This window comes from Cicer arietinum, chromosome 3 (assembly GCF_000331145.2).
Source record: "Cicer arietinum cultivar CDC Frontier isolate Library 1 chromosome 3, Cicar.CDCFrontier_v2.0, whole genome shotgun sequence".
NCBI classification, from domain to species: domain Eukaryota; kingdom Viridiplantae; phylum Streptophyta; class Magnoliopsida; order Fabales; family Fabaceae; genus Cicer; species Cicer arietinum.
The window spans coordinates 7,910,500-7,922,421 of record NC_021162.2 but is presented as its reverse complement, the minus strand read 5'-3'; the positions used below and the strand labels follow the sequence as shown (position 1 = coordinate 7,922,421).

Genomic DNA, 11,922 nt, shown 5'->3' with positions numbered 1-11,922 from the left:
TTGGACGAATATTATTATATTTATATAGTTTAGTGACTAAATCGACAATAGTCATATTTCATAGACTAAATTGATAGTTTATTAAAAAATTAGAAACAATGCATGAACATGTTACTACAAATTAGCTCTTTCTAGGCCAAGGCTACATCACTGCAAATTATCATTTCACTACCAAAATTTTAACAGTAACTTTTTCACTAGTCCTTGTTCATGAAAGAAATAACAAAGTGAGGTGCATAAATGAGTTTTTATCCACTCATCGAAATGGCATATTCATATGTCATTCAGAGCATAAATTGACCTATCCCCAATCATATTTCGACACGAATTACAGGTTTTAATGTAGTCGTGCTTCTATTTCTCACGTCACCCTTGCTTGAGCATGTTACATTGTTGCCCATCACTCTCTTCCAATAACAATCATCTCATTTTCAAAGTAGTTTGTCCCTTTAATAACAAGAACACGTGGTTGTGGGTATAGCTACACATTAGGATAGAGCAACTATACCTTCGTATGATTGCATACCTCACAAGATAATGGAACTGCAATAAATACCATCCTAAACATAACATGCAATGTTTTTTTTAGTATCGATCCAGCTAATGTTGATTGTTATGGCTACCGTTTCCATTTCAAAATCCTTTTCTCACTAAAAAACACAATTTAAGGGGATATAAACTCCGTATGATAACTGAGGTGGAAGAGTTAGAGTGATAAGGAGGCTGCATGTTAGAATCACACACAGCAAAATACTAATAATACTATATCCTTTTCAATGTTTCCCAGTTAGAACATTCCCACGAAACACAATTATTCAGTGACAACTTCACTAGCAGCACAAGGTGATGTTTTCGTAGTTACAGTAACAAAAAAGTGATGAACCATACAAGTGCAAAGAGTAACTAAACATCAAAATTGTGACCGAAAAAGAGAACACAACAACAAAACTTTTGATGCATAGATCAAAAAATGCTATAATATCTTTTCATGAATTATATATCTAACTATCATGATTGACTAAATAAATAACTAATCAAAATTGGGATAGCACTAAGAAAAAAAGAGCAGCTAAACCTGAAGAATGCATGGCCAAAATCTGTCTGGAGAGGCGACAATTCGCACTCTTCACTGCGACAGGAAAATACAGACAAATGTCCAAATTTTAGAAGTACAAAGAGTCCCACCTATTACCTTACATTATTCAAAGATAAGAAAAATGCATTACAACAACATTCACTGATTTTATTGCTGCTGGGTAGTTAAACAGCGATTTCGCATGCACGCAAAATTGAGTCTAATCCACATTTGCAAAGTTTACATCCACACCTGTTCTCTGCTATATTCCCTTACAACTACAGGAACACTTGTGGGAGGGATCTGCCAAAAGTTAAATTGTTAGACCTTGTGGTTAGCATAAACAGTCATAACTGAAGTTTGAAAAATATAAGACAATGCCCCTTAAGACTATTAAAAAAATGAATGAATCTTATCATGGAACTAGAGAGCTTTACTGGTCCAAGGATTTACCTAGTTTAGAATGTCCAGGCTAATCTCTATCTTTTATTTACTCAATGTTTCTTATTTAAATATTTAAAGGGGGAAGTGCAAGTAGTAATCAATCACTTTTCTTTATCTATCTAGTTGTATGTTAATAGTTTCCTTTTTTATTTAGTATTATTTTATCCTTTTGATTTGTATTAGTCCAAAATGTTATTTTGATCCATGAATACTAACAGTACAAGGGGTAGGGCGAACTTTATGTATCTACTTCAAGCAGCAAATAGATAAATATTTAAATTCCAAGACTCACCATGCCATAATCTGTAACTATCATTGAAACATAATCTGAAGGTGTTGCATCATACCTGGCAGCAATTTAGAAAAATGTAAGGTCAGGGAAAGGAAATTACAATTGTGGTACTATATTGTGTAAATATAAGTGTCTTACATCAGATTTAGAAGTTGCAGATTTTCAGTATTGGCCCAAGCATCTAAGAGGTTAACATCCTCTCTACCAGGAACCTTTGAAATGACATCTGGATCACCTGTAAGAAAACAATTGAAACATCAACCTTTCTTCCAGACAAAATGGCAAAAGAATCCTCTCCATCAGTCACGGTTTACATACCAAGTTCATTGGAGCATATTGAATCAAGCTGGACCCTTTCATGAAATTTATAAGCCTCGCAACAAACTATAACAGGGACATGGTACACATGAGCAACCATTGCAACACATGCAGTCCCAACTCCTGAATAAACTGTTCCATTAGACAACACTGATGAAGCACCCAGAAAAACTCGGGTAACTTCATGCATTATGTAGGAAACAGCATTTACATGAGTGTATGTACAACTAAGACCTTTCTCCACTAGTCTTCGAAGCAAAACTTTCCCTTGAAGCCTTGGACGAGAGTCTACTACTACAACTCGAAACTGTTTCCCTAACTCATGTGCATGTAACAGTATCATTTCAACTGCTGACGATGACCCGTATGTAAGAAGAACATCACCATCTCTTATTTTTGTGACAGCATGATTTACTATCACCTTGTTGGCAAGTATAATCTTCTCATTTATAAAATGTTCAATATCAGATTGAAGAGAAGTTTTTGATTCTGACTCAGACAGTGTCGGAGGTAGCTTTGTGATTCGACTTTTGAGAAATCTAATTGCATTTCCCATACTGATTGAAAGAGGTCGACACTCGATAAGGAATGAAACATAGCTACTTATTTTTGCTGTCAAGTCTCTCACAAGGGTCTTCTCAGGTGGAACTGCGTAGTCTTTGATGGCATCCTGAAATGCTTGAAGCATAGCAATACAACGAGCATTGCCACCAGATATATCTCCAGACAGGTACTGCAAACCAACCTGATAATCACCACAAAAACAGTGATTAGAGGAAGGTAAATCCATAAGGGCCCAATTTACAAAAAAATTGAACTGGGTCTTAAGTCTTAATCAATAAACTATCCAGTACCCACAGAAACAGCACAAATAAAGTTCAATAACGGTTTGGCTAATAGTCCCTTTGAGTATACAATAGGTCCTACCTAGATATACCTTATTTTTTATTTGGATGTCATTTAGGAAAAACTTCTTAACTTTCAGACAGTAAGGTAGGCAAGTTGATATTGTGCAACTGCAATATAATATAATAAAGCAATAATAGAAGAGGTATGAAATCATTTTGAGCCTTTAAAGGAGTGAAAAATACTTTAGAAAAGTAACTCCTCACATCATTCCATATTCTTTGCCTTGATCTTTCCCCCCCAAACAAACATATATCAGAACCAGAAGAAGTCCAATTTTACCATTTTTTTATATAAACCATGGCACAGATAATTGCTTTAAGCATTTGCTTCAAACATATTGCACTAAACCTAGCAGTGCTTAGTCTGTATTTCTCTTTCTTTCCTTAACTCCACTTGACCCTTTCTTTTCATGCACAAGATGTATTACTTGAGACACAAAATAATGCAAAACTCCAACCATCACACTATGCATGAACTTTAGAGTGTCTGATAATACTGAAAATTCCAACAATAAATTTTTATTGATGAAAAATTAAGCAATAAATTGGTAACATTCTAAGAAACTAAAGTCATGAAATTGAATTAAATGAAACTACTAGTAATAAACAAGGAGAAACCATTTCCATTTAATGATTTGAATACAAAAAGTGTAGCTAAGGAGTACAATAAATGACCTCTCATATGCTGGATGATATAAGCATTTTTCCACTATTGACTGTATTAAATTAAGTTAAATAAACACTGTCAAATCAATTTAGAGGTGAATCTTTCCGTTTTCAAGTTTCAGCAATGATATTTTTAGTATAAGTTGAGTTTACTAAACCTTTACTTGAGACATAAAGGGTTTAAGTGCAAGGAAAACCCTATTTACCCTGTGGTACTATCTAGATGTTGAGCCATGAGAATAGAACTAAAACATCACATATATTATGAAAGGGTAAAACCTGACCATATAAGAATTATGGATTGTAACAAGTTGAAATAATGGGATAACATCGCCACCTTATAAACGGAAGGATGCACAGGATCAATCTGGAAAAACTTTGCCTCAAGATCAGGAAGCTGACTCCCATGTTCATACTGTGGCAAATGTCTGAATAGTTCCACTCTGTTCCTGGCTTCAGTTTGGTTTACCACAGCACGACGCTTAGCTTTCTCCACTCTACTCTTATCATCATATTGCAAGCGTGGATGAGGAACATCTTTTTTCCTATCCTTTTCTGATGGACGATCACCTCCCTTCTTCTCAGAAGCCGCAATAGAAGTATTATCAACTTTTTGTGGGGGCTTTGCAGCTTTAGCTGATTTTAAATTCACTGAAGTCACAGATCCAGATGGCTTGTTTCCTTCAGCTAACAACAGATAGTATAAAAGCAAATACCAATTAGCAGTGTCACACTGAATTATATTAACAAAAGATAATCATGAAAGCCCATCATCATGATTCATGTCCCAATTTAGGCATGCTAAAATCATTACAAACAACATTTAAATCCTCGCACAGTAGGTTGAATATGGCACTAGGCCAAAAACATGTTTAACTAACATTTTCAGTGAGATAGATAGACAGACAAATTCTTAAATTCATGTTTCGGATTCCCTTATTTTGCAGAGAAATTTAAAATTAAAATGTTCAACAATAGAAGTTTTTGAAAGACAATATTATATGTAATATAACCAAGACCAACATTGCACTAATATAATCAAACAAGGGCATGCTGAATGATAATAGACACCTTTTACAGCAGCCTTTGCAGCTCGTTGAGCTTCTTGAAGATCACGTCTTTCAGCTTTTGAGGACTTCTCTTTCTTCTGTTTTGAATTCATAGCTTGGTCTTTCACTTCCATTGCAGATCCTCCTCCTTTGTCTGCTTTCTCTCTTTCTGTGGGGAATAAGGAAGAAGGGGAAAGGGTAAAAAAGGCAGAACCAAACAGTTAAAACTTAAAATAAAAACTAATATAGACTAAAAAGCTGATCATTGATCAATATAGCAGGTGGCAGAAAATGCATGCAATTTTTAATTTGAAAAAAACGACTGTTGCATAAAGCCATCAAAGATTAAATAAACTAAGATTCAAAATGTGCCAAATTAGGTGGTTGTGAGTTTCATACTTTTATCAAAACAACAGGGTCATATAATTTTATTGACCCACTTAAGAAGCATTGGCTACTTCTCGAAAGTAGCTATTAGGCTTAGACAACATCGGAGTACTACTTCTGTAGCCACAGCATTTTCATTTAGCAAATAAGCAAAGCGATAGTATTGCAAGGGCTACATATGAATGACTACACAATTAAAGTTATTTCGGAAAGTATTAAGGTCAACTTTTTACCTACTGAGGATAAAGCATGACTCTATTGCACTGTACGACTCTATTACAGTGTTAATCATAGAAGATAGTCATTGTAGAAACTGCAAAGCTCTGATATTATCCCAAGCTGTGTTAAATAAAGCTCTTGCTGAATTACACAAAATTTTAAGCAGCAATAAAAACTTAAAGGAACTACAAATACAACGATGATAGAAAGAACAAAGTCTTTATTAGCACCACTTTTTCCACTTAATGTCAATGCAAATGATATTAGGAAATAAAAAAAGACCTATGCAGCTTCACCTAAAAAATTAAGTGTTATTTAATCAATTCTTACAAGAAAAGCACAAAGGCCATAATGAAACTTGTTTCAAAAGCACATTATGCTTATATCATCAAATGACGAGCTTCCTAAAGGTTCTCCTCCAATCATTCAGAAATTAAGTAGTAATCATAAATGCAGCTATGCCAAACAAAACTTTATCACTATGGCCAATTTCAACATATTAAATACCATTTTCATAAAGAAACATGTTAGAATTATGCCATGCATTATCATAGACAAATATGAAAACATTAATTATAAAAAACCAACTCTAAATAACACTGATAAAGCACATGTTACAAAATACTGTAAATCTTCTTCTTGCTATTGATAAGCATTAATGTCTGTAAACATTAATATGCCACGATACAATCATTGGATTGAATGAAGATTTGTAGAAAATAAAAAGATACAATCATAAAAATCTTCATTCAATCGAATTAAATAGAACAATAAACTGTTTACCAAAATAAAATATATATATAGCAATAAACATTTATTATAGCCTCCCATGTGCTGAGACAAATCTCAACGAAATCATATTAAATTCCAATTTCTATCTACTTTCACGCTACACTAAATGAAGTTCAAATTCGAAACATATAAAAATTCTCCAATTCAAAAAGAATCAAAACAAAGCAAAAGAAGAAAAAACCTAACCGTCAATTGCAAGGGAATCAGCATTGACTACAGAAACCGTAGTCAATTTACACACCGGAACTCCGATACTAGCCTTCACCGCCGTCACGTCAAATCCACCGCGCGGAAACGAGGAAGCTGCAATTCCTCCTCCATCTCCGGCAACGATTCTGGATGACGGTGCAGGGGAAATCGGAGGGGGAAATAACTCCGACGAACTGCTGGAGATAGCGATAGATTCCTCGCCGGAAGGGGAAGTGACGGAGTAGCGAGTATTGATGTTGAGATTTTCCGACGAATGTCGCGGCGGAGGGATCATGACAGGAGATAGAGAATTGACGGAAGGAGAGATGTTCAACGGAATCGGATCCGGTGGAGCGAAGAATCCGACTTTGCGAACTTTAGGGTCAATGACGGCGCGTGGAGCTCGACGCGCGTCCATGATAGTGAAGTGAAGTAGTTTTGTTTGGTTTCGGTTAGGGTTCAAATTTGAGTGTTAAGCATGTTTTTAAGAGTGATGAAGGAAGAAATAAAAGGAAAGAAAGTGTGAGGGTTTAATTTTCTTTTGTTTTCTCGGGAAAATTTTGTGGAGAAAAAGGTGAGACTTGAAAAGAAAGGAGTGTGTAGTAAGCAGCCAAATCATGAAAGCAATGACAGAAAAGAAATGAAAAGAAATGGAAAATTGTTTGTCGTTTAGCTCAACTTTGGGTATTTTAGTCTAAACTCTTCAATCTCAATCACATGTTTCTTCTCCGATGCTTATTTTCATCAACCGTTGTTATTTTCTTCAACAGAAAGTAAATTGAGGTGACTTTTTAAGGACTCTTTTTTTGTCAGGTTATGTTTGCATGTGAAATGAGATGGATGGAAGGAAATTAAATAAAACACAATAGGTTTTTTAGGGTGAAAAGTTTATTTATCAATTATAAGTATGGAATATTTTATTAAATATTTAGGTTTAATTGTATTTTTTATCTACCTATTTTAATTGAATTTTTTCTATTTTATTTGTCTTTAGTTTTGGTCTCTAAACACAATTTTGGTATAAAATTTGATAAAGTATAATTTTTTTAATGATGTGAAAGATTCCATGTGGATTAATTATATTTTATTATTATTCTAAATTTGTAAAAGAAAAACATTTTTTATTTTTAAAAACATGCACATTTCTTATTTTTAAAAACACGTTTTCTATTTTATTATATCATTTAATTACAAAAACATAAAATATATATATATATATATATATATATATATATATATATATATATATATATACCTAATTTCATTATATTCTATCTTTTTCAGTTTTCTTCTCCATCATCAACAAAAACAAAAACAAATACAAAAATTCATTAGCCAACAACCAATGTTGACTAAAAATAATCCTTATAGCATTCAAGATGTCTTTTTATGCAAGAAATTTGTTTTTAAAAATAGAAAATATGTTTTATAAATTTGCAATAATAAGCAAATGTAATTAATCCACATGAAATCATCTAAATCATCTTTTTTTTGACACATCATTAAAAAAATAATATTTCATGAAGTTTTGGATCAAGATTGTGTTTGGGGGACCAAAACTGGGGGACAAATAAAATGAGGAGACTATTTTCGTGATTCAACTAAAATAGAGGACCAAAAGTGCAATAAAGTCAAATATTTATAAAGAGAATTCATTTGTCTTCTTCCAATAGAAAATTAAATAGACTTAAGTTCATATTGTGGTTGGATTATTTTTATTTTTGGTTTTATGTTTGGATTAATCTTTAATAAGAGCTTAGACAATACTAATTTAAAAAGAACATATAAGGAAACTTCAACCTTATTATTATAACAATAATAAAGTGGGAGGACAAATTACAATTAAACAAAATTGGCATGTGCACATGTTCTAAATTTAAATGGAGTGGTTTCCTTAAAGAGACGACACATGTATATATTTAGTATCGAGAATGGGAATGGTTGTATGGAGAGAGTTAGAAAACAATTTTCCAACATTCTTAAGGTCATTTTTAATCAATTCAATTGGGGCGAGATCGGGTGACGAATTTCAAATTTTAGTCTCTTAGTAATGAGGAAGGAGTTTCCTTGGTGAGAATATTTTGATGAAGAGGAAGAGATGGCAACTATGCAGGATTGTGATAGCTTTAAAAGCTTAGACCCTGATGATGTAAACTTTGACTTTTTGATATAATTTTGGGATGAGATTTAAGGTGATTTTATGATATTTTTATGTAAATTTCATGAAAACAGTAAGTTGATCAAAGACTCTAATTGTATTTTCATTGTTCTTATTCTAATAAGGACAATCCTCACCTATTGAATGATTTTCGACCCATCTCCCTTTTTGGGTAAATGTATAAGGTGTTAGTTAAAGTTTTAGCTAATAGCTTGAATTGGCATTTGGTTTGAAGATAAACTTTCATAAGTGTTTAGGTGGGCATTAATGTTTCTAAATCATGGTTGGAGGAGGCCGATAAGATGTTGAATTGTAAGGTGTGAAAAGTTCCATTTAAGTATATTGGTTTACCTAATGGTGTTAATCTGAGGAGACTTTCTTTTTGAAATCTTGTAATTGAAAATATTCAAAGAAGGTTATCTAGATGGAGGAATCAAAAAAGTTCTATTTGTAGTCGTTTGGTTCTCATCAAAGTTGTCTTGTCTGCTTTACTAATATATTATGTTTCTTTTTTCAAAATCATGTCAAGTACTATCCATAAAATGGAATCTCTTCTAAAGGACTTTTTGTGGGGTAGTAAGGAGACTTGTAAAGTTCATTGGATCAAGTGGGATAGGGTGTGTTTTGAGCGTGATAAAAGAAGGGTTAGTAATTTGTATGTTTTTAATGTGGCGAAGAACCATCTACCTTTTGGGAGCTTGCTTGGAACAAAATTGTGTCATTAAAGTTTCAATATTTGCATGGAGATTGCTGAATAATCGAATTCCTACAAAGGATAGCTTGTTGTTTGAGGCAACATTGATATAACTTCTAGTTTTTGCATTGGAGGTTGTGGTATAGGAATATATTAACCATTTTTTTATTGTCTAATGTTTGATTTAGTTTGAGGTAAATTTCTTGGGTGGTTAGGTATTCAAGGTACTTTTTCTAATGTTACGTTAGCCCATGCTCTAGAATTTGGTGAGTTATGTGTTCTTGGTATGAAGAGACATATCTTTTTAATCTCATTTGGTTAACTTGTGTTTGAGTTACGTGAAAATCAAAGAATATGGTTAGTTTGTGTTTTGGTTACGTGGAAATCTAGGAATCATATTATTTTTCGTCAAAAGTCATTTGATGGTCGTGCGTTGGAGCATATTCATGTTGGAGGAGGGTTCACAACCGATGTTGATGTGAATGATTATAGTTTGGTTCTCGGATTTTGATATGCAATAAAGTATGATTGATATCAAAAACTGAAAAATATTTTTGAGAGGTGTAACACCCCAAAATTTTTATGTATATTATATATGTGTTTTTTAGTAATTGCTATTATTAATTTAATAATTATTTTATGTGTAAATAAATAAATTAATATCATTTTTGAAAAAAAATAAATATTTTTAAGTAATGTCTTGGATCAAAATCTGAGGCGTTACAAGAGGTGAAGATATCAATTGTCTTTTAAAAAAAATGCAACCACACCAATTAGTCATTTAAAAGATGTTTCCTTTAATTTCTCAAAATGTTATATAATGTATTGTCTTGAATCTATTAAAAATGTGTTATTGAGTCTTTAAAATTATTACAATTCAAACGGTGCTTTGAAATTTTAAAATGTGTCATTGAATACATCAAAAGATGTTATTGATTCTCTCAAAATGTGTCTTATTGAATCTTATAGAAGTGAACGTTAGAATTATTTTCCAAATTAGATGCATGGTATTGCAATTTTATCATGTTTGCATTGAACATATTATATGTGGTTGCATTCCTTTATGAATTACCGTGTAAAATATTAATTACTGTGGTCGGTTGAAAATTTAAAATATTAAATTAATTACATGCATTGATTGTTGGAGGGAGCACATAATAATAGATTTTGTAATATACATTGAATCTCTCAAAATGTGTTGAATTTAGTCTTCTAAATGTGAATATTAAAATTATTCTGCTAAATTAAATGCATGCTATTACAATTTTGCCATATGTGCATTGAAAATATTATATATGGTTGCATGTCTATCAAAAGAAAATAACCCATCCATATAGAAGTACCTTATAATATTTTCAGTTATTGCAACAATGATGTGATAAAAGTTCAATAATCAATTCTCTATAATGGGAGAAGTTTTTTCTAGTTTCTGTGAGTGGTTATAATCTATTTTTTGAAATTTGATTGATATTGAAAACTGAAGAAAAAAAATTGCCACAAAAATATGAAATATATTTTTCTAAATAATGGGTGGAATCAACGATGGATCAACCAAAAAGTTTCCGTTGCCGTGACTTGAACCCGGGTCTTTCGGGTGAGAGCCGAATATCCTGACCAACTAGACTACAACGGATTGTTTGCTTTACATTATCTACAACATTATATAAGCTAAATATTTGAAATTTGTATGGACAATATAATGTTTATTTAGGAAGGAAAATATAATGTTTGGTTAATCAGGTTTATTAATTAACTAATTATTTGTTTTGCTCACTTCCTAAAAAAACAATTTTTGCTCACACATATTTTTTGGATGAATATGTAACCGTTTCAAATAGTAATAATGCATGTTTCCCTTACATGTTATTATATAATACTATTTAAATAATTTATAAAAAAAAGGAATTAAAATATGGTTTGGTCATATTCCTCCTAAATTTGATTGGACAAAAAATAATAATGAGTGGTGGTATAACAGAATGTGTTTCACAGTTTCACTCCATTTTATTTATTTAAAAAGAAAACGAAAATAGAACTTAAATTTCAGTCCATTTCATCTCATTTCACCAATCTAAATACATCCATGATAGTATTGAAATTTATTATATATTTGTGAAATAATTTTTCTAGAACAAGTCGTTTTTTATTTAAAAAATAAAAACACTTGCAAAAGATGTTTCATTAATTATTGTATGAGTAAATATTTGAGATTACAAACATTTCGAATATATACCCGAATAATATTCCTTTTCAAAATAAGTGACCATAAATTTATGGTTTCTGTACACGTTAAAAAATAATAAATAAATTATTTTATTAAATTATTTTTATTAATTATTAATATATTTTTTATTATTATAAATATAAAATAAAATTAATGTTTTTGTAAATAATATACATAATATTAATTAAAAGATATAATTAAAAACAATAATTAAAATTAGATTACAAATTAACTACTCCCTCCCTCTCTAAATTTAAACACTTATTACATATTTTACTGTTATTAAAAAGAGTTGATAGTTTAGTTAATGTGTTCATTCTATATATGGATGTAGCTAAAATACACTTTATATTTGTATATGATTAATTTTGATTTTTCATATTCCAAGATACTTAGTAGTATTAATTAAGGATTTATTTTAATAAAAAAACAATAAATGTATTTAATAAGAAGAAGATTGCAATGCAAAACTGTCATATTTTTTAATGAAGCGTGGGTTTTGCTAAG

General features: G+C 31.3%; 1 protein-coding gene and 1 non-coding gene across 4 annotated transcripts; both read right to left on the bottom strand.

Annotated features, from left to right (window-relative positions):
• Positions 1-931: 931 nt before the first annotated feature.
• LOC101491115 (uncharacterized) lies at positions 932-7,074 on the bottom strand. Of its 3 annotated transcripts, none has more exons than XM_004514353.4 (7): positions 6,337-7,074; positions 4,775-4,921; positions 4,041-4,390; positions 2,130-2,874; positions 1,950-2,046; positions 1,812-1,866; positions 932-1,378 (listed from the first exon to the last, which is right to left on the bottom strand). In XM_004514353.4, the coding sequence occupies exons 1-7, from the start codon at positions 6,755-6,757 to the stop codon at positions 1,316-1,318; spliced, it is 1,878 nt and encodes a 625-aa protein (XP_004514410.1). In that variant the 5' UTR covers positions 6,758-7,074; the 3' UTR covers positions 932-1,315. The 3 variants fall into 3 exon arrangements, with proteins under 3 accessions (XP_004514410.1, XP_012575335.1, XP_012575336.1); XM_012719881.3 differs by lacking the exon at positions 6,337-7,074 and adding an exon at positions 5,373-6,299; XM_012719882.3 differs by lacking the exons at positions 4,775-4,921; positions 6,337-7,074 and having other exon boundaries at positions 3,988-4,126.
• A 3,677-nt stretch (positions 7,075-10,751) lies between these two features.
• On the bottom strand, positions 10,752-10,824 carry TRNAE-CUC (transfer RNA glutamic acid (anticodon CUC)). Its single transcript has one exon. It is a non-coding gene; the product is annotated as a tRNA-Glu (tRNA).
• Positions 10,825-11,922: the final 1,098 nt, after the last annotated feature.